Source organism: Chrysoperla carnea, chromosome 3 (genome assembly GCF_905475395.1).
Source record: "Chrysoperla carnea chromosome 3, inChrCarn1.1, whole genome shotgun sequence".
In the NCBI taxonomy this organism is placed as follows: Eukaryota; Metazoa; Arthropoda; class Insecta; order Neuroptera; family Chrysopidae; genus Chrysoperla; species Chrysoperla carnea.
In genome coordinates, this window is record NC_058339.1 from 46364869 (window position 1) to 46389521 (window position 24653).

The following is a 24653-nucleotide window of genomic DNA, read 5'->3' on the forward strand; positions in this document are numbered from 1 at the left end:
TTTAGTAACAAGCAGAACGATTGAGTAAAGTCTCTCTTCATCACACGTGAAATATTTATTTACATTTCTTAAAACTTTTTTTTCTTTATTCATAAAAAACAACCATCAAATAAATTAAAGTGAACAAAAAAGTTTTAAACAAAAAAAAACTAAAGAATTTTTATAAAAGTTTTTTTTATTATTAATCGCATACAGGTTGCACAAAAAAATTAGATCAAGTGTGTGTTGTGTAGGTTTTTTAAGTGCATGCCCCATTTATATCTTAATTTTGATAAAAAAATATTTAGAATACATGAAATATTTTTAAAGTGTGTTTATTTATTTGTCTAAAAAAAAATAAAAGTGAACATTTGCATTCCTGTTTTTTCTTATTATATGACATCATTTTTCTTAAATGGTAAGAATTTCTGAAAACTTCTCTTGTTTTGTGAGGTCATTGAATTTACGTTTATTGAATATATTAGTTATTTCTATGTATGTTGTATATTTGTAATAAGTTATTTTTAGGGTTCCGTAAAGTTTTTTTATTTCGTTAATTCGTTACGGTTTATTTTTCTCTATATGTACTTTTACTTAGCATAGTTATACTTAAGTAATGTTGTTTGAAGATAACTGAGACACTCTCTATAGGGGGATGTCGTCAAAGTTATTATGAAGTTCGAATGTTTATTTTTTTCTCATTGAAAATGAATTCTTTTCATAACATTACGAATTTGGAAAGGTTTAGTGATAAATGTGTTTTTCAATCACTGATTTACATATGGAATCGTAATGATAATATGATAGATCTTTTAAATGTGTATTCGGGGATTTCCATGCTTGGATATATCCTAATGGACTCTAAGGAGATAAACAACATATTTCGTTGTCGGGTGGAGCTATTATCTAGAAGATAGGATCATGTTTGTATATTACAGCTAGCATAATTCTCTGGTTCAATGTCTTATGTCTGGATGACTGACTCTCCAGTTGAATTAGTCAGCTCACTGATTGCAATACAATCATCATGAAGTATGAATTAGTTGCAGACATATGCTCCTCAAAGCTAATTTAGCAAAGTTATACAAATGCTACCTTATCATGGAAATACGTTCTAAATTAATAATCTAAAAGATTTGAAACTAATTGGGTGCTTTGTAACTTCATCGTAAATTATCATAATACGTTCAGAGAATAGCGATGCTGATTTGCATATGGTTAAAAGTGGGCGGAACTCTGCCCATCACATTGATTAAGTGGATCAAATTGTGAATCACACATTACGAATTTGAAAAACGTGAAATACTTAATTATTTTTCAAATATCATCATTTTTTTCTTCAATTAACATTCATGACAGTTTTAGTATTATTTTTATTCTCATATCACGTACTAAGTAAATATTTAAATAGTTGTATGAATGTATCTTGTACCTGAGTCTGGCTGTCCGTCGGCTTCCCAACATAACGACCATAAAACATATATAGGTATAAGGTAGGTAGGTTTACTAACAAGTCAGAATGTATTAAAAAACCACCTTCTTGTTTTAAAATAAAAAATGTATTGGCAGCTGGCTATTTAAAAATATAACAAAATTCCCTCAACTCAACCTGTTTTTATAATAATTTGTAAATGATTTATTGAGAGATTTTAAGTATACAAACACTAAAATTATACTTTGATATATAATAAACAAGTTTTTTTTAACTCTATTCTAATCTAAACATTCAAATTATATATTATTATTTAACTAGCTATGTGTATACAGTTTTACTAACCAAATGTGTGTAAAATCACAAGATGTTGATGCACTCAGCCCTGCGTTGCTTAAACTTGACAAAAGCTTTCATTTCTATTTTACTCATATTCGGTTTTAGAACATAAAAATGGAGGTGGAATACCATTTTTATTCCAAAATAATTGAAAACTTGGAAGAGTGGATGGTGCATTTGTCCAAGCGCTGTTGAGCAAACACTCATAGACAACATGTAAATGCTTCGCATGGAAAAAGGTCTCGGAATTGTCTCTACTACAAAGAGTGCACACCATGTACAAATTTTGTCATGAAAAAAGGAAATTAACTGGCACATTTTGTGAAACTCTGATGTAAAGAGATAGTCTGAAGTTTTCATAGGATTCCTAAACAATTGAAATTCAAGAACTGTATATTTTAAATCCTAATGAATGCAAGTTGTTCCTCCAAGAGGATACCTTAAAAAAGGCTAATCTTAGATGGAAGGAGGAACGTACTTGTAGTACTACTCGACAGATATAGTCTTAGTACAATCGTAGGCGTTCGGAAGATCTTACAAAACTTCAAAGTGCCTCTATTAGTAAAATTGTTGCGGCTGCTACAGGACACTTGCTAGGTGGCAGGCATGCCTGGGCCTGACAGTGTATTATGACTACTTGTGGAGCTGTCACAGGTACGAGGAGGAAGAAACGATGTCTCATATTCTCCGTCACTGTCCAGCTTTTGCCCCGAGGAGGTGGACTCACTTGAGTAAGCCTTTCTTTGACGATCTTGCTGACATGAACCTGAAGTCCGTTGGCGTCAACTCTTGCTGTTCCTAAACCAAATGGTTTATGGATTAGAGGCCGGGGATGGGCCAATCTTTTTTCGATATCACAACGGACCCTATGTTTTAAGTGTGTCCCACCCCAGGAAAGTCACTCTAACCTAACCTTACCCAAATCCTAATGAAAGGACTATAGGTTTGGTAAATACTTGGTTGGCATTTTAAGTCTTATGAGTCAAATTTATATAACAATAGACCTAAGTTTATAAGAAATAAGAGTATCACTTAGCACCCTGGTGTATAAAAAAATGAATTTTTCTTTTGTATTTATTTTTTTATAATATTATCACATATTTATTCAAGTGAAAAAATATTTCAGTATGACTGTAATTTGCAGTTTAAATTTTGATGTACTCCATCTAAGTACCACTTTTTTTCCAAATCCTTAACAGAATCACATTATTGAGTGATACCAATGGTTTTCTATTAGGCTTGCTCATGGTTAATATCGAGATAGTTCCTAACGAAGTCAGCCATAGGTATCCCCTTTTATGACATGTTCTGAACAATGTTTATATTGTTTAAAAAGAATGAATAAAATTGAATTGAATTGAAACTTTTTACGATATAGGAGCTAATTGTTAAATCGAGAAGGAAAATACATGTATTTCAGCTATTGTTGGACACCGACTAGGTCCAGCAATAGTTGAGAAAGCAAACACGCTGAATATTTTGACCTTTCAGCGCTTCGATTCTTTTGCAAGAGCTGCCCAAAATTCAATGTATTTGTTTTCCTACTAACAGATATGGTTGGAATAAAGTTGAATAGAATGCTGCTTCCATGATAAATACTGGGGCAGCTAATGCGAAACGTCTTTTGTTGAAGGTGGTCTTAGATGTGGAGGAGGAAGAAACGACAACTTCTATTCTTTATCCCACTTGCTGTTCCAAGTTGTGTTTGGAGTATTGGTTGAGGAAAAGCTGGCTAATGTAATTCTCAGAATTGGTTTACTGTGCTGGCTTGAGACATTAAATCGTGTGTTCGGGTCATAAGAGTGTCACACTGTGATAACTAGCATCTCAAACTAACTTTCCTCAGCTTTTGGTGGGACTTCCAAAGTTAGTAATCTACCAACTTTCTATTCTAAAGACATTCAAATTTGGTAGATCTACCTAAAAGTTGGTAGAGTTGGTAACGCTGGGTGGGAGTATAGTTGTAAACTGAAAATTAACTAAATTAGTTTCTAAAATTCCATAACTAGACTATAATAGTGGAAGTAATAATGATGTTTTATACATTATATTTGTTTTACTTTTGTTGTTATATAGTGAATAATAATAATTACTATACATTTTAACTTGTAGAGTAATAATAATGCATATATGATGGAAACCTACTTATAATAGACTTACAAAATAAGTTCAATGTACTTGTACGTCTATTTCAATATAATTTATAAATAAATGCTGGTGGTATTGTATGTATGTATGTTTAAATTAAAAACCACAAAATTAATTTAAAATTTAAAATAACAATAAAACAATTTAATATAATTCATGTATATCTATCAAGATTGAAATTAAAAAATAATTATAAATTTTGTAAAAGTTATTTGTATTTTTTTTATTTGTTATTTGTTATTTGACATCATTATTTTGTAAAATTTTTACCTCTATATTATACGCAAGATGTCCGATTTTCAGTTAAACTTATGATCGGATGTTAATCAATAATTTTAATGTAAAACCAATAAGGAATAATCCGTATCTCGTAAAAAATTGGATCGAGAAACTGCTGGAAAATTTTCAACCCATAATCGCCGATTATGGGATTGCCTGTATATAGTCAGTGTCAATATATGTGCAACAGTAAATCACATTCTTCCATGTAGCCACCACATGTGATGTTATGTTAATAACACTTACAATTTTAATTTGCGTTTTTAATGGCACAGAATATACGTTACAATAATAATTAATATACAGGTTACATTAGATTACCCAAATGGATTTAGTTCGCGTTTATTTTACCCACACTTGCAAAACATTTATAATTTTTATACCATGCATATATGTTATATGCAAGTTTAGTCCCAAGTTTGTAACGCTTAAGAATATTGATGCTACGAACAAAATTTTGGTATAGGTGTTCATGAATCATCTAATTAGTCCATTTCCGGTTGTCCGTCCGTCCATCTGTGGGCACGATAACTCAAAAACGAATAAAGATATCAAGCTGAAATTTTACAGCGTACTCAGGGCGTAAAAAGTGAGGTAGAGTTCGTAAATGAGCAACATAGGTCAGTTGGGTCTTCATCTTGTAAACCGTTAGAGATAGAACAAAAGTTTACATGTGAAAAATGTTCCTTGCCAAAAAATATATAAATTGTATATGTATGTGCAGTGTGATAGAGTAATCAACACTATTTATGCATGGTATTTCAACAATTAACTCAGTTAACTGTTTGTTTTCACTTGTTTTTTAGATAAACTACCAACTTCCCCACTCTTTTATATGGACTGCCTTGTGGGTACAATTCTCTAAAATTGACTTCAGAGTCTGAATCGCCAAAGTATGATCATGTATTGTTCAAAATGAATGAAAGCTCTTATTACGTAACCTTTGGAGACAAGTTGACGGTCAATTTTATACATTTTTTCATATCGTCTCATTAGAAGTTGCTATGAAAAACGTACGTTAGTATCGCGATGGGGTTCTAACTTTCATCTTCATTAATTACACGTCTAAATCTCAGAATTCCTGCATGTCGCGTCTACCAGAAAACTGTATCCCACGTAATGCACCGGAAATGCATGGTTTTACTATATTTTGTGTGTTGTGATAGGCAGGACTATTATCGCTGTGGTAATCTTGCTAGATTGTCGCGCCAGTAATTTCGTCAACTTATTGCTGCCTCTGGTTTTTTGATTTTATAGTTTAGAGTGGCGCTTGGTAAAGATTTTGATAATCTTCAATCGATCAACAGCTGTATATAGACTTTCAATTCGTATACGGATGTGATGTGTGTTCATATAAGACGTTATTGTTATAAAAATATTATTAAGCACATGAAATTAGATTCGATATGGTCGATGAAATGAATACCCTAAATTTTATAATACATGTTTAACTTTGATATTACACACTTCATTTGTTTGGATTATTCAAGCGTGTACTAATTTTTATAAGTTGTGATATTTTAGAAAAATAATATTAAAATATTTGCAAAATTTTATTTTAAAGAAATACTTTAAATGTTCTATACAGGGTGTACAATGATGAATGTACTAAAGAGCAGAATTTTCAATACTAATACTATCATTTCATCTTATTGAAATGTAAATTTTTAATCGACTTCAAACAAAAAAGAAGGTTCTCAATTCGTCTGAATTTTTGTTTTTTTATACTAGTTACCCCAGAACTTTCGACTGAGTAAACCGATTTTGATGAACATTTCTATTGTAAAGCTGGTGCTTCCCGTGTGGCCCCATTTCAATTTGGTCCAGTTCTGGAAATGGCATCCATGAGAAAACCATATGAGTCTTAAATTTGCATTAAGTATGTGCGCGAAAAATGGACGAATAACTGAATATCACGTCAACCGATTTCGAGTATTCTTTTTTAGTGACAAATTCATTAGTGTATTTCAGCTTTACTAAAAACAAAAAATAAAAAAAACTTTTAACCAAACAAGAACTGACTTCAAAAACAAAACTATTCCAAAAAAAATTAATATGCACTTATAAGTAAACAAATAATTGCAGCGTATTCTTCTGAATAACAAATAATAATCAAAATATTTTTTAGAGTTCTCCTAAGTATAATGAAATAAAAAATATTAGGCTACTTAAAAGTCAATCAAATTATTACGGTAATAGAATGTAGTTACAATTTTTTCTTTTTTTGGAGTCGGTGTTAGCCAAGGAAACAACTGTGACAGAACAGTTTGCGACATTAACTTGGCTGACTAAGTACAATAATAATTTTTATTTCACTTTAGCAAAAGTCTTAAAAATATTTTGATTATTGTTTGTTATTCAGAAAAATACGCATTTATTTTTAGTACATATTAATTTATTTTGGAATAGTTTTTCTTTTGAAGTCGGTTCTTTTTTTGTTAAAAGTTTTTATAAAAATAACAACATGTATTCCTACAACATGCACATTAAATTAAACGCACATGTGACCACAACCTTATTATAAAATTTGAATTTTCGCTATAGAATTCATAGTTTAAGTAATGAATAGAAGCTATCACGAGTAGAAAAGTATGGCAACCGAAAGCAGAATATGTAGATGTAGAGATGAAGAAAGGGTATATCAATAAGTGTTATACATCTTAAAGATAATTAAGACATTATTATTATACCATTACTTTAATGTATACCCGGTGTTTAAAGTTTAAATTGACATTCAATACTTATATAGTATAATTATTAACTACCCAGATATTTTTCTGTGTCTAGAAATATTCGATGCTGCCCAAATATAGCTCGGCATTGAAATTTCCCCGCCATTATGGGCTAAAAAGTCTACGCATAAAATCATTTGTTAATCGTTCTTTAGTTTAGTTTTCGAAATTTAAAAAATTCAAAAAAAAAAAGGATTTCTAAGCTGAAGATTAAATGGAGCTCTAGCATCTAGACCAAGGGATCCTCAGTGTCCTCCAAGGTAACAACCTGTCAACCGAAGGCGAGACGCCTCCGAGATGCTATTTTTAGCAGGTGGAGCTATAGAATTCTGTCAAGGCAAAACGCCACGCAAAAAGCCCACATCTTCTCCGCCAGAATTCTTCCTGGGATTGATGTCTCAATTAATTTTACCTTCCTTTAAAAATGAAAAAAAATTATATTTGTATTTGCATGTAAAAAATATAAAAGGTATTTTTTTCTGCATTGGAACATTAAAATTTTAAAAAAATGTTCAAAGTAACAACTTATGAGATACCCGATATGTTAAACACAATCATTTTTCTTACAATACTAAGAAATAAGAATTCTTCATAAGTTGTTGAGAGAACTCACTTAAGTTTTAAATTGCATTTTAATGTTGTTATTTTTTCTTAAATTACTTCTGGCTCGATTATAGGTAGTTCATTTCTTTTTCTTAGTAACAATAATCGACTTTGTATATGAAATAAGTGTGAGTTAATTGAACTAAGAAAAGGAACCTTCCGTATATTGTATTAATTCATTTGCTTGGTTACTAGCTACTTATTAAACTTCTGAATGACTGCCTCATTTTGGAGCAGTCAAAAAATTTTTATTCAAAATACCATAGCCAAAAAACTATTTCAATGTTGTTGAATTTTCAGTTAACAATAAATTTACTAAAAAATTGTATTTGGTAATTGTTGAGATCGTTTCTTATAAGCTATTTTCTAAAACCTTTCTAAATCTTCATTTTTAACACAATAATAACAATTTTCTATTCGATATCGTATAAAAAAAATCATTCGACTTTTAATCTAATACTAATTTTTTTCATATCGCCGTAGCCTCTACTTAATGATAGTTCAGTCCCCCAATCGGCCAAAAAACGAGATTAGCCTTTTTGAGATACACACTTTGTGACCATGAGGATGGACTCTTAATGGGAAAACTATTCCAAAGGTTCGTATCTTTCTAGGTTTTCTAGAAATTGAGTGACCAGCAAGTTTTAGATAACTTTAGAATTTGATGTAAATTAAAAGTAACAGATACTTAAAGATCAAAATTATACCAAAACATATAAAAATGAGAACATTTCTATTTTCTGTAAAAATTTCACTCATTTTGATAGTTTGGTCCTATTATTTACCTAAGCTTTTGTGTTTGTTTTTATATACATATTTATAATTTACGTTCGAATGTGTCATTATCATCACAAACCTAAAAATAATTAAGATCTTTATCCGTTCTTATAATATTTACTAAAAAAATTATAATTAAAAAAAATCAACCCCTCTATATGATAATTCTTACAATTATCATGTTTGACAGAATAATTTAACAATTTTGGTAGACGTCACTCATGATTCACAATATAAAATATGTAACCGTAAGTTCCCTCTCTATTACATTGTGTATATGTCGCAGATGGATTGTCAAATCAGCTGCTTTACATAACCTTTAGTTGTATAAGTTTCAGGACAATTTTAATAAAACGTTTTCAGAGCTTTTGGAAAGTCAAAGCTGGTACTTAAAAAAGCCGCAATGAGTCAAACAATGAGTTTTATTTTTATTTATAATTTATTTGTCTTTTTTATCATCTTTGTGTTTGGGTTTTGTAACCTAAAAAAATACTGTTTTTTATTTTTATAAACTGTTTAGAGCAGCCATGGGCAAACGTGCAAACGTGAAGTCCCTCAGACTTCTGTAACTAACATACGAGTGAGACAATTATAACCTCACCAGTGATAACCAAAAATACGAGTAAGATAGAGAGAAAACAATTTTTTTTTCTATCTCATTACTATTAGAGAAACTGAGATAGGTAGAAGAATCGTATACCCGTCTTGCTTCCTCCTCTATGAGCAATGCGGACTTGGATAAAGAGACACACAATAAAGTTATAACAATAGTGACTTCGACTTAAAATAACTCGCCCATGCCTGGTTTAGAGTTTAGTATGTTTGTTGAGTAATTATTAATTCTTTTTCATTTCATCATGGCCGCCTTACGCCAGACGCTTATTGAGTCTGCAGAATAATATATTTCTCATCTAGAGAGTAAAAGTAAAATATGTCTTAGATCTCATGTGGTGTGTGTAAAGTTAACACTTTCTGTCCGGAGAAGAGAGAAAGCCATTTTGTATTACGTCCAAACTTGGGTAGTTGTTTTTGTTAAATGTAACGCCTTAACTGTTTTGTAAAACAACTGATTTGGAAATCTATCTGTAACATATATATATACCAATATTACTATATTTAAAGTAAGGAGAATATTACACATAAAATTTCAAATATAAGGGGTGTCTCTATCGAAATCTTATTTAAATATTTTTTATGTTCCCTATATTTTGTCTTTTAAGCTTGGGGCGGTGTTTTGATAACTTAATTTTTGATCGGCTCGCTCTCTCTCCTATTTAATAAAAATACAAAAGCACGTACTATCATCGCATACTACTGAAGTAGTGGTTGGTCATTATACCCTTGAGACCGTCATTCCAATGCATATCAAAGAGTATACTGTCTATCTAAATAAATCCCTTGATACTTATGGAATTACTTTTATAGATTTTTGTGATATATGTTTCATTCTAGGAAGTAAATGATTCTCTACTGTTTAGCTCAATATACGTATGTATCATGTCTAAATTCGATTATCATTTTTCATTCAAAATCATACAATTATGATATACTCAAAATTTTATATTTGCCTTATACCGTTAGCGAATTGAGTTGTATCTCAAGAGAGACATCGGTGTTATCCCAAATACACACCGATGTTTCCTTTTTTTAAACGAAAACGATGTCGATATTCTCTTCGATATGACAAAAAATTCTCACCATTTTGTGTTGCCCCCTTGGATAGGTCTTTAAAAACAGTCGAAGACTACTAAAATTTCAACCAAGTGGCTTCGTTATCCCCTAAGTTTAATGCGTGACCCTTTTAAATAGGTATCGACGTTAAATAAAGGATGACTGTATACCTAAGAGCTCGTATTTTCTTACATTTCAGATTTTTTTTGTGGAGTTTAATATCCTGATATTTTCTTAGAATCTATCAATGATTGTAATAAAAGTACAAAAATATCCTATATATTAAAAAAATGATCAATTAGTTTATTTCAAGTTCTCTGTCTATTAGTAACAACAATCTTCGTGTGGTTGACTCAATCACATATGAACTAGACATGATAGATATGTTTTCGTATTAACCTAATTCTATATTTAAATCAAACATAAAAAGATATGTTATTTTAATTTTTATATTCGCTTTATTTACACGATTATAAATTCCAACTAAGTACAATTTTATTTTCTATCAATAAAATGCATGAATTTAGACTAAAATCAATCTCTTTTATAGAAGTAATTATTTGGTTTATTTAACTTCAGTGATTTTGTATCAATGAATTATATATATTTTAAATTCAATCCCATTCTCTTGTAAATACAAGTATTTAGCTGTATTTGTTTCAATCATTAAGAAATTGTTTGAAAATATTCTTACTTTATTTTAATATGAAACGGGCAACTGCGGGATGAGGTTGTCATTATTTTAATTTTTTTTCCAGTTAACTAACGTCCGTACTGTATTTAATACTTCATTTGTTGTGTTTTTCAGTGAGACTAAATATCATGTGTATTTCCAGCCTTATTATTTAAACTTAAAATATCTTGACAAAACGGTATTCTTGCAATTATGCAATTTCCGTCATTTCCTTTATAATATACTTTATCTTTGATTAAATGTGTATAAAAATAACAATAGTCCATTACCAAGTGTATAATGTATAAGGAAATAATGACTATTCTGTCAATTTTACGATAATATTTTTGTTAAATTAATGAATTCGTATTAACCTTAAGCATTTGTATACACATCAATTTTATTTAGATCCCTCCTCAATTGCAATTCCAATAGTATAGAAAAATATTATCATGTTGTAACAAGAAATGTAACATATGGCTGTTTAGAAGCTGATCATTTCTAAGTTCACATTGTGTTAGGGTGTAAAAATTATGCTTGGAATGCACTGATATAGAAGGAATTCATATATCCCAACAAAATTATCCCCAAATGTAGTAGTAATCTCTTTTCACATTATTCATGTAGTACAAAATGGTCCTTAAAATTGTAGTGTATTAAAAAAAATGGAAAGGAGAATTTAAAATTCTTATCATCTATTCAACGTAGTCCTGTTTTGGCTTCTTTAGAAAATCTACGCTACTGCTTTGTACTTACTCTTTCCACTAATATTTTAGAAATCGTAATATTTGATTTACAGTAGAGTCTCGATATATAACCGGGGTTCATTTCATTTTGTTGTTTATAAGTAAAATAAAACAGGATTGGAATGCGAACTTGGTTAAGCCAAAGGGCGTGGTACTTTATACCGACGGATCTAAGTTGGAAGGGTAGGAAGGCTATGAGATTTTCTCTAAAAAAAAACAAAGTGATGGCTATTTACGAGGTATGTGAATGTATAAGACTGAACATTTTCATGTGCAGGCATTACTATCTTCACCGATAGTCTAGCAAGGCTAAAATCTTTCAACTCAGTCTACTTAACCTCAAAGAAAGCACTGTACTGCCGAAAGTCCTTCAACTAATTGGCGGAACAAATGAATGTAAATCTGGTATGAGTATCTGAGCACAAGCTCATTCCGGGAAATTGTGAAGCCGATGTTATAAAGTACATCTGCCTGTCCTTAGTGTCCCTTCTGTGACTAGTAGGGATAAGTGCAAAAGAAATATCCATCACGACTTATGTCAAGAGAAAGAAATCAGGCTAATGTTCTAGAGCTAGACCACTTTGTACGTACAACTAGAAATAAGGAATTGTGGAAAGAAACATTATTTTATTGAGGGTGAGCATGTATAACAATGAATGTTATCAATAGCTACAGAATTACTTCTATCTGTCAAAAACATTTTTAGATAAATATTTATTTATTACTCTTCTTAAATTAAGGTCTATAGTGTTAGTGCACTATTGAGAATTTTGAATGAGTATACAAAAGAATTTAGTTTTTAATAGTTTTTGTATCGTTGGTAATAAAATTTCTTATATCCTGGTTGCAATAAAACTGTTATTCCCTAGTGTGCAATTGACTTTGTGAAAATAAAAAAATTTTCAAAAATTCAATATTTAGAGAATAGTATGTTCCTGCTTGGTTCATTGTTTTGTAGAACTCATTTTTGAGTGCCTTTGTTAATTTTAAATACTTGTTAGTAAAATAATGGTGGACAAGAAAAAATAGACAAAATTCTTTTCTGTTTTTTATTTCGTGTGGATGAAATTGCATCTGTAAATCAAATTAAAATTATGTTAAAATAATCAAAAAATTTACTTGATGAACAGATACTGCCCATTTTATGGGGCTTAATGAGTCGCTTGTGACGTTAATATACCCAAAATATATAATTTCGAATTGGAGGAAGCTGGTCATTATTTCTATCTTGTTTCGAATAAAATTAAGCTGCTGCGCAAACAGCTGTAAAATTTAGTTATTTGTGTTTGGATGTATGAGCGTGGTAGTGGGGGCACAAATTTAAAAATAGATATTTTCAATTTTGATGATAAATTTATATTATTACTTGACGATATAAGACGAAAAGTAAGAATAAAATTTTTCGATATCTGGCTTAATTTTCAAAATATCGAAAATTGAAAATTTTGTTTAATTATTTAGCTTTCGATATTTCGAAAACCAAGACACATATCGAAAAATATTATTCTTATTTTTCGTCTACATTCATGAAGTTTTAACAAAATTCATCATCAAAGTTGAAAATAATTTCAACCCTTAATCTACCCTGCTCTTACATCCCTTATATGGACGGTGACACTTAGTTTTTTTCTTTTCTAATTCATTGCTAATATGTTTACTTTCTATTAAAAAGTTTTTAAATTTGTTTTCATTCATTCCAAATGAAAATTATCAAAAACTTCCAAAATATGTCGTTTTTTGAGATTCCTCCATAAGAGCCAATGTATTTTATATCGATTTTTAATGACTTTTTTCTTAAAAATTTGCACGGATACCTATGCAGAAATTTTAACCACATATTCTTTGAGTAAAAGACTACCTACAAACAAATTTTGAGCCTTTAAATCAAACATTGTTGTCATGCTCATACATCCTTTAAATATAAAATTATGCTTTCAATATCACTTATTTTTTAGACTTATCAGACTTATTCTGGTACAGAGTATTTTAATATTGTATGTAATTCTTTTTATTGAATCAAAGCCTGAAGGGTGTGGTGTTTTAGACGACGGTGATAATCTTTCTAAATTCAAATATTTGATTTCTTCAGCAGTTACATGCTACCAAACAACATTTTTTTTAAACATTAAACAAGGCAATAAGATATCACTGCGTGTAACTGATGTCTATTAAGATAACTAAGAATAATCAAAAATGTTAATGTACAGTGAATGGTAACTTTAAAGTCTATATACACGAAGATCCAGAATTTTAAGCATGAGTCACACACATACTCATGTGGGTTATTTTAATCTACAATGGCTCGTTTTGTAGCCTAACCAATCAAAAAGTAACTTAAACAAAAGTTGTCGAGTTTGATGGGGGACATCATGTTATGACATCAGATTGGATCTAGTTCTTCGGGTTTCTTTAATAGCTAATTTAGATTCTAAACGGTAAGAGAAAGAATAACACTTTAAATTAGGCAATTGACCCACAAAAACTAATAATTTTATAAGGATGAATTCTTGTTGACTTCGAGTTGAGACATAGTTATTGAAATAAATACCACGATACTCGAAATAAAAATTTATTTTATTTCGAGTATCGTGGTATTTGTTTCAATAACTATAATAATTCTTCTCGATATCTTTTTTCGTTTTTGAGTTATCGTGTCCACAGACGGACGGACAATCGGAAATGGACTAATTAGGTGATTTAGTGAACACATATGACAAAATTTTTTTCCTAGCATCATTATTTTTAAGCGTTACAAACTTGGGACTAAACTTAATATACTTTATCTATTTCATATATACATGGTATAAAAACAGCCAACTAAAGATACTATTTCTCATAAAATCAGAAGGTTTATTCTAGGTTTCTACCATTTCATATTTGTATTTTCAAATTTAATGAAACTACCTTTTTTGATCTCCAAGTCTTTGTATGCATTGCCCTTTACGCAGTATTATTTTTTGTACAAAGTATCTATCCTACGTTTTTGTGTAGATTTATATATTTATGTTAATTATGTCTGATGTCTATTTGAAACCACATATGGGTTGTTTCAAGTTTTACATGTAACTGAATTATGGTTTAGTTGATTCCAGCCAAGAAGTTTTGTGAGTTATATTGTATGCATTTATAAAGAAAGGGTGTCGTCTTCTCCCATCCGGTACGCGTTTTCTGTTATGATACTGTTAATATGCAATTATTCTTATTTTAAATTCTTATAAAACTTTGAGAATATTCAACAAAATGGGTATCTATAATTTACGGGGGTTTTAGGAGTCGCTCATTGAGATTTCGATGTAAAGCCTCTTCCTGAAGTAAATCGACCCCCGCTGATCCAAAACGGCAAGATTCTATAAATATTTAACAAAATGGGTCATTCATGGATTACGATTCGAATTATCGTAGTCAGAATTTCGATATAATACCCCCTCCTAGGGTAAATCGCACCCGCTGATTCAGAACGGGAATATTCTGTAAATATTCAATAATATAGGCTATAAAACCATACTCGGTGATTTTTGAGCTGATCACGATTCCGATATATTCCCACTTCCTTCTGACATATTTTCAGAATATTGCTGTTTTGGATTAGAGCGGCGAATTACCGCAAGAGGGAAGTAGTTTATCGAAATTCTGATATGGAATCGCGGTCAGCGGCCCCAAAACCCCTGAGTGTACTTTTTTGATCCGTTTGGTTGAAGAATATTTACAGAACATTGCTGTTTCGATGGGAGTTTATATCGAAATTTTGACTAAGGAATCGTGATCAGCGACTCCGGAACCACCGAGTAAACTTTTCTGGCTCATTTTGAAAGTTTGGCCAAAAACTTTCTAGCGACACCAAGTTGGATGTTTATTTTGATTGATGCACTTTCCAAATTATTTGAAAAAAATGTTGGCCCAATAGGTTAAAGTACAAAAAAATTCCTTATTTTACACTTTTTTCGTCTAAAATTACTCTACTAGCTTCAAAATCTTTTTTGAAACCTCAATAATCATTTTACGGTTTATTTAATTGAGAGAAGTCACTCAATTATAAATCGAAGTTAAACGATTTTGTTTAAGTAGAAAATTTTGTGTGATGTTTCTGTGATACTCGCAGATTAACGAAACGATGGCTACGATTCGTGACTTAGGTATCACCACATTCATTTTCTTTTTTAAATTGAAAAAGTTCAGTGTGTTCAATGGGGACACCCTATATTTATTTCGTTTGTTCGTCATTATCATCATCATTTGTGAATGCCTTGTTTACTTGCTTGATTGACGGACAAACAGACAGATATTAACATCGATAGGAACACGTACAAGTAATAATATGAAGACGGACAAATGCGAACTATATTGTGATGTTGTTGGTTGTGTTGTGGGTGATTATCTCTTGGAATATTTTATTTGATCATTTAACAAAAGATGCTCAACGACAGCCCATACCCAGGTAAGGTATCATATAATAAATACCTGTACAGTGTCATACGGTTGAATACTATATATCAGGTATATCTAAGCAAATAAACAAACTAAATGGCATACATTAAAATCTATCAAGCTAGCTGAGCCAATTTCCAAGAGTTTATGCTACGAAGATTTCGGTGTAGCTACTGCCGAGCTGTAACTACAAATTTTGTGTCGATCGAACCGTGTATGCAAACATTAAAAAGTGCAGTAGGCCTGAAACATGAAAATCAAAAAGTTTGATTGTGCGCTTCATGTTTCAAGACTCCAATAATAGAATTGTTGCCCCAGAAGAAGGTCAGGCAGGACCATCTTTGATGCAAAGGATTTACGATATAACAAACTGGTCACAGTGCAAAGTACTCCTTACTCAAATATTTTTAACCATATAACAAATATTGTTATATGTGTTTGTCTGTCTGTGGCATCGTAGCGCCTAAACGGGTGAACCGATTTTAATTTTTTTGTTTTCATTTGAAAGGTAATTTAACGGAGAGTGTTAGCTGTGTTTCATGTGCGAGGTTAGAGTTCCGTTTTCGAAAAAACTAAAAAATTGGCGATGATCTTCAAAATCGATTCAGTTTGGAAAAAGCATGAGGTGTAATTTTTACATATAAATAATTACTATGGAAATGAATGGTTAAATAAACCTGGTTCAATTCATTTTGAAAAGTGAAATGGTAAAAAATAATTAGGTAATCCAAAAGAACAAAGTCAACTCAAATATTTCAATTGCAATTAAAATATTCCCAAAAATTTGTCCCAAAAAATGATAGCTCTCTAAGTATCCTTTTCATCACATCTGATGCCCTTGATCATCACTTTGATATTGCTTTAAAGAAGGAGTGTTATAAGTTTAAAGTGTTTATCTCTGCGTTTGTGTGCTTCTCAGTGACATCGTCTCCCCTAAACGGTCGAACCGACTTGATTGAGAACATTCTAAGTTTCACTTGTATTTTTAGAGTTTTTTAAATTTTGTTTTCACTTGTATTTTTAGAGTTGTCTGAATCACTTTGTATAAAAATTACACACATAAACCATTATATTCGATCCAATGATGCGCCATTTATACAATATGATGGGTTCTTGTCATCATTGAATATACCTAAAAGATGCACCATGATGCATAAATATTAAATATGTATGGTTATTACATTTAACCATATATCCATCCATATGAATTGTGTATAACTATATAGAAAGTTGAGTTTTAAAATGTTGTTGGTGCATTTTATATCCAGATATACATTTATGGTAATAACTTTTTTTGGTAATTGAATATCAAAAATATGATGACCTTTTGATTGTTTCGTATTGAAAAATTTAAACCAAATAATATTTTAAAATTCATTCTATCGTGGGGATGCAAATTAAGACAAAACTTTGGTTCCATCTTCTCCAAAACTATAAAAGATAAGGAGTTGAAAATTAGCAGGTAGCTTCAACTAGTAGTCTTGTGTGATATTCAACACTTTTTAGTCAATTGTTGGTTTTCACTTGTTTATTTAAAAATTCGATGAGTTCACAACGGCTCTTAACGTTTTTAAGTTCTTTAGAATTGGCTGTGTGCATATGTGAGTATTGCCAGACTTCTCTCAAACGGAAATACCTCGATCATTGAAACTTCTCTCTTGAGTTAGGTATCGTACACATGTTTAAAAATAATTTTTAAATAGTTCCGAATAGCTCCTAAGATCCTTAAAACTTTTTTTTCGCTAAAAATACATTTTATAAAAATGGTAGCTTGTGGAAACATTATACGTTTATAGAGGTTGTTTGGTACTTTCCTCAAATTTGTTTTTTTTCCAGTTGTTTCAGTTGTAATCGACCAAAATAATTTTAGGCTTAGTTAATAACCATTCTATGTGACCGAGTTAAATTAAAGTATTAAAATTAATAACATTTTACATCTGTGTATATAAGTATATGTGTCTGATGTGTTCCAAAAATAAATATGTTGTTAGTTGAGGAAATTGAAAAGTGTAAATCGAATAATGTAATAATAATAATAATAATAATCTAACTTAAAAAAAAACAACATTAAAACATTTGTGTTATTTAAACTATAAAAACGTCCACACATGTTTGTAATCAACAGTTTTTTTGTTTTACAATAAATTATTGTTCATTTGTTTACAAAAAGTTAGGCGCAGCACTGGAAATAAATAAAGTATATATCAAAAACATGTTTTTTTTTAAATGTGCTTTTAACACTGATTGTGATAAATCTGTTTCATTTTATTCTTTATCATTGTGTGAACAGGCAAGGCGTCACGTATTTGTATCATAATCCAGTTTTTTTTAAGTATAAAAACAAATTTATGTAATCATTTTGGAAGTGTCGAAACCAGATTGTCTACCATCATGATTGATTAAAAACTAATGTACCACTAAAATATTCAATTAAAATTTCATTAATGTTGAATTCAAGTAATCTGGAAGTTAAAGAAATAGTATAGTCCCAACTTATTTAAGACAGTATTCTGGCCTAGAAATCTTATTTTTTCTTCATATTTAAAAGGTTAGACCCTTAAGAATATTTCTTTAAACGAAGTGTTTGGTAACGAAGCTCTGCTGCTTCAATAGAACTGCTTGGTTAGCAGAAATATTTTTGGTAGACATTAGAAGTAAAAGAAGACCCTATGTATGGATCTGGGATCGTCGATTAATCTAAAGTGGGTAACATTATTATCCGAGTTACTCCGCCGAAATTGTCTCTGGAAATTAAAACGCTTGCTTTAAAAAACTGACAACTGGACTGGTCGTAAATTCCCAATATTTTGGCTTCTGAAGAGGGCTTAAGAATACATCAGTTTTGATTAGAATGGAAAAATTCCCTAGGTTAACATATCAAAGCATTCGTTTTTGAAATAGTTGAAGTTGTATCGATTCTGCCAACTGTTTTCGAGATATATAGAAAAGTAGATATTCATTATATTTTTATTTCAATTTTTTCCTCCATTTTGTTTATTATGCACATTTTGATTGTTAATATCTAATTTCACAGACGGTGAAAATATTATTCATTTGAATTCCTTAGAAAACCCATTTTACGATTGGACTGCTTTTAGATTTTTTTTAGGGAATAGTCATAATTTATAGAAATATATCAAATTTTTATGTTTTCTATGGTTCTAAAAGCTATGTTAAACCATTTTTGCCTAGTTGGCAGATACTTTTAGTTACTCTTTTAGAGCTTTATTTATTGCAATTTCTCGCGTGTTCGCTTTTATTTAAGCTGATAGATAAATAAGTTAGGTTGTGTTATTCGAACTCTGCTTCTTCAAAAGGTCATTTCTTCTTCAAAGATTTGAAATTATGTTTATATATTATATTAATGATCAAAGAAACAGTTCAAACTATAATATTAATATTTCAATAAAATATTCTTTTTAATTCTTCTTACACAACTGTACATTAATTATATTCTATAAATGATGACAATTTTTGTGGTAATGTGAATTATGTACAATTCAAAAAAATAGTAATAAAAGTGTATTTCATTTATATATAATATCACATATCAGATCATAAATGTCATATTTGTTAATTAATATCCTGCTTTTATTAAAATTTATTATATCATTTTTTTTAATGTTATTCATATTTTATATATTTTATTTTATTGTATGTTATATTTCTTTAGTAAATTAACAAGAGAAATTAAATGCTACATAAATTTAAAAATATTTAACGCGTTTCTTTGACTCTGTTAATTATTGATAATATCAGAGTTGTGGGCGATTTAGAGAATCTCGTAAATCTGAAACGGTTAGATAATTCTGTTTTTGAAAAGGTCAGGAAGTTTAAACTGGCAAATTTAGTCCTATAAATTGAAAAGGCAATAACACATTAATTGTACACGTGTTAAGAAAAAAGAAAGTAAAAATATTGACAAATATTAAGAACAAGTCGCGCTACCTGTACAAAAACACACCACCATCGTTGGTCAACCACGGTTTTTTGTTCGACAACGTTGGTGATCCCGCGTTATAGCATCAAGTTGCGTCAGTTGTTTACAGATACCTGTAGTTCTTTCATCCAAGAAGTTTGTAAAATATTTAAAATATTTACAAGAAGCCAACTTTATTGTAACAATGACTCTTCCTTGATTTCATCGTTACGGAATCTGTTATTATCATTAGACTAATGAAACTCTTCTCATTGATCAAATCTACTGGTGAGTGCCCCCCCCCCCTGACTATTCAAAAGCATTTTGCTCGTTGGACTGTCATTGAAACTCTAGATTCTAGACTAAAAGGAATCACACTACTAACACTTCTTTCTGGAGATAAACTTAAATCAATATCCTTTTAAAATTTGCATTAAAAACTATATGGCCTTTAGAAGAACAGTATCCTGTGTTTCAGTAGAACCATTCACTTAACTAGCTAAATTTATTTTAGGAAGTATTCTTGTTTTGTGTCTCTGTGGAATTAGCTTACTGCTATATTTTCTGTTATAACCGGAGTAACTGTTGCTGATAAAGTCCATACTGCTCCTACTTTGATTTACAGCAGTAGCTATGGGTAGAATGTTCAGAGATCTTAGGTATATATCTGTTGCTCTACTTACAAGATCTTTCATATTCTTTGTCATCCCAGCAGTTGGCTGTACAAAGTCTACAACGCTGACGTCAAAATTATTTTGGGTAAATATAATAACATAATGCACAAAAATGGTGTTAAAATTTAACTCTGAGGGCATGTTTCTTAAATCTATGATTGACTGGCTTAAAAATATAATTGACACTTATTTAAAAATATAATTAACTGTAATTTTACTTTTTATATGGTGAATTTTTGATATAAATTATGTCTAATGAAAACTTACTTGATAATGATTGCACTTTATTGTAAAAAGACAACATTATAACTCGTTCACAAAGGGAACTCTTTTGTAAATTGTTTGAAATTCTATACGGCCTGGTCCTTTCCGTTGTCTACCTTTGCTCAAACCAAATAAACTTTAGGGCTAGCTAAATCTATCTTTTATGAAAAAATTTATTTTATTTTATATAATTATGAGGTCATTCTCTCCGTGAATTGTGTATAGCTTGAATGATATGATGAAGAATTTATGAAACAATAATTACAACCAGTACAATTCATAACTTACACATTATTACGAATTCTTTACAAATTGTAATTGTAATTATAAGATCCTTAATTACAATTAAATTACATACATCTAGAATATTTGTAAACTACTATAATTCTAAAAGATTTATCGTTTGTTTGAATCTTTATTAAAAACAGATTTATGTAATAATAATAATAATTGCGGTATGTATCATCACATCAGAGTCGATATTTTATTAGAACGCTAAAGCAAATGATTCCATAAAAAGATTATTTTTCACTATATATAGACATCAAGCTTCATTTGGAAAGTTTTCGAAAATATTTTTTAAAATAAATTTTTGTTTTTCCAGAATGTTTCACAAGACCATTAGTTGAAGCTACCTTCAAATTTTCAACTCCCTATTTTTTTATAGTTTTGGAGAAAATGGACATCAAAGTTTTGTCCTAATTTACGCATTCACGGGTAAACAGTGATGTTTACGAAAAAATGTTTCAAACAAAAGTTGTTTATATTTTTATTAGGAATATTGTTTAAATTTAAACTTTTGTTCTATCTCTAACGGTTTACATGATGAAATTTTGCGAAAAATCAAGGAACTTGAATAAATAGACAAACTTTGAAAAGCTGTATCTCCGATTAAATTATATTATTTTTAATGAAAAACCAGTCCTTCTAAGTCAAGATCGACAAAAATTGAATAGAGGTCAAAATTTGCGATTTTTTTATTTCGATATGACCTTGTCGTCTACCGAGGGCGAAAACTTGGATTTAACATTAACTTTAAATTGCAAACAACATATCTAAAAACAAAAATACTTGATTTAATGCAGCGTTGACCTCCTTTTCATGTTTAAATTGATTGAATTAAATCTTTTACCAATGAATTTATTCAGTAAACATGAAGATGCCTTCAAAATCATAGTTAAAAATCGAAAAGGAATATTTCGATGTTATCCACGTTGTAACCTCAGGAATTTTCCTCCAACAGATATAATTTTTAGGTCCTGTCAAGGCAGCAGGAAGAAAAAGGGGAAACTTCACCTTGAACTATTTTCTTCAAGAACAATTTTTGATTAAATTTTTTTTCGATTTATTTATTATTGATATATCTATATCGTTATTTATTGTTTGTTACAGATCCTTTAAGCGCAATGTTCAATGACACGTCACGGCAGTACACGTACGCGACCCCCCTATCAGGCGACCACAATTTCACAATCAGCAACACAATTGCAACAAGCAGCTTTACAAAGGTTACGTAATCCATGGATACCTGGTGATTGTCAATCAACAACAAATAGTTCATCAAGTAGTCGTACATATCATGGCATTCCATCAGATGGTGTTAGTTCACCAATTTACCATTCACCATTGCCCGAAGAGCAATCACAATTTGATAATATATTACCTGAATTAGATACATATTATAGTCATAATCCACCACAAGAACGTAAGCCATATTTAAATGATAATAGACAATATTATAGAAATGAGAATGAAATTTTTTCTGGAAGAGTATATCCAGAAGATTCTCCAGAACGACGATTCTTTAATTATAATGAAAGAGCACCAGAGAATGAAGCACTATGCCAAATGCGATATTCGGATATCGATAATCGACAAAAAGAATTTTTTCATACAAGAAATTATTTAGATGAACATGGGAGATTAGCTTATCAACAACCATACCATTTGCAATCTTCACAACGAAATAGTAATATAGGTAGACCGTTAGCACCTGTATTAACATCTGGTTCTGCATCAGAACGTGCTCAAAGTCCAGGTAGTTTAACTGGACGTGGTGCTGTTGAAGGATGTGGAGGTCATTGTATTGCATTTCAGAACTTCTGCTATTACTTTTTACAGGTAATATTTTTTTTTTTGAATATGTTTATTGAACTATGTAGATTTTTCCTTTAATAGTGCTTGAATTTTTATTCGAAAGAGTATTCGAAGGTCTTATCGACGTGAAAACGGGTTTGATGACATCAAACGATACTTACTGATCAATTAAATTTATTGCCTTTGATGCTAATGTGCTGTCATTATTCATTATCAGCGAACCAATGAAAAACACAAATAAGAGCATACAAAAATAATAAATTTTAAACTTTCGTGAAACAATCATTAATTCACACATACTGATTATTATTTTGTAGTTGAAATACGTATTTATAAAATAAAAAATTGATCTAAGAATTGTAGCAAATTTGAAACATAGTAGCTTTTTAATAAAAAATTTTTTTTTTTAAATCACAGGTTATTTTCGTTATTGGCATATTAACGGGAATATCACTTTGTATAGAAGGTAGTGCAGTTCGAAGGAATCGTGGTAAAGATTTATCAGTTCTTGTATATATTGGATGTTTAATATCAATGGTTTGTGCTTTACTATTATCAATTCAATATTGTGTTCGTCGAAATGTGGAACAACGGAAAAAAGCATTACGTATGGCTTTAAATGCAATTCCAATGTCTGATCTGCCGTTACAACCTTCACCAATAACATTAGTACCACCAGCATCAACACAACACCAATTTAATTTGGATACTAGAGGCGGATATGCTAGGGATACATTTAGGTAATTTTTTTTAAATTATATTTAACCCGCCGTCATGTACATTATTGTACACTGAATCAACTATTATTCTTATTATGTCAATATTAGTTTTCTATATTATACAGAAAAACTAAACTTTATATATAAATATTACGTGGCCATTATGGCCGGGCTTTGTTTAATAGTTATTAGGGTTTTAAAAACCACCGGGTATTAGATATCCGTCAACAATCACGCCGAGTTAAAATAACTGCGAATTATTAGTTTATAATTTAGAAAATTGTTTTTCCAAAATTTCCTGATTGATATTTTTATTAATTTCATAGTGATTGACTAAATATTTGTTTAAACCCATAAAATCAGCAATTCAAAGAGTCAGCCTATTCAAAAAAAATCTATCCGTAAAATAGAATGTCTTTAATTTAAATATATGTTTGTCTATCATTCTGATAAAAAATTTAAATTTTTAACTACTGCACCCAATTTTTAGCTCATTTTATTGATTTTTTGAAACTCACTCAATTTCTTATAAAATTATAAAAGCGAACATTGATATGCCAATAAACTTTAGTCTATATCCTTCGCGTTTTCAAATTTAAAAACCCAATTTTTCCTACCCAAATGTATTTAATGATCCAAATCGAATTATTTCTTGCTATTGCAGACATTACGTATTCAATTTACATGAAAATGTTTTTAGAATGCGTTTTTGGTTGTAATTCTTAATAAATATAATAATAGGCAATAAGATCTATAGATCCTCGTATTTTTTAAAACTATTAAAATCGAAACGTTTACTAGAAACTAAATTCAATTTTCATAATAAATGAAGATTATTATATTTAATAACTATTATAACAATTTTTTAAATTTTAGATCAGGAATGTCAACTGTACCATTTGTTTCTCGCGGATCATCTGAGTTACCAGATCAGAATGGAATACCTTGGTGGAGACGTGATCCTATCCCACGGCACTAATTTACAGTTGTATTTTTTATTCTGATATAATGTGTGTTAATTGTGAATATATAAAAGTTTTTGTAAATAATTCTAAAACAATGTACGTGATAATTAATTATTTAGTATAAACAATTTAAACAATGATTTTGAAGAATGGCATTATTGTGTATGGATATTATAATTAAAATTTAGATACTGTGTCCTTGTCAATGAGT

The 24653-nt window shown here is 30.0% G+C and overlaps 1 protein-coding gene across 1 annotated transcript; it reads left to right on the top strand.

The window, feature by feature from the left end:
• On the top strand, positions 1-24598 carry LOC123295567. The gene is made up of 4 exons (XM_044876968.1): positions 1-397; positions 22054-22782; positions 23176-23498; positions 24354-24598. The coding sequence occupies exons 2-4, from the start codon at positions 22075-22077 to the stop codon at positions 24454-24456; spliced, it is 1134 nt and encodes a 377-aa protein (XP_044732903.1). The 5' UTR covers positions 1-397; positions 22054-22074; the 3' UTR covers positions 24457-24598.
• The last annotated feature ends 55 nt before the right edge of the window (positions 24599-24653 follow it).

Bases quoted from the DNA above. Each gene is read 5' to 3' on its own strand.
- LOC123295567 (XM_044876968.1), top strand. From the start codon at position 22,075: ATGACACGTCACGGCAGTACACGTACGCGACCCCCCTATCAGGCGACC. The intron at 22,783-23,175 runs GTAATATTTTTT...TTTAAATCACAG, and splicing joins TCTGCTATTACTTTTTACAG to GTTATTTTCGTTATTGGCAT. The intron at 23,499-24,353 runs GTAATTTTTTTT...TTTAAATTTTAG, and splicing joins TATGCTAGGGATACATTTAG to ATCAGGAATGTCAACTGTAC.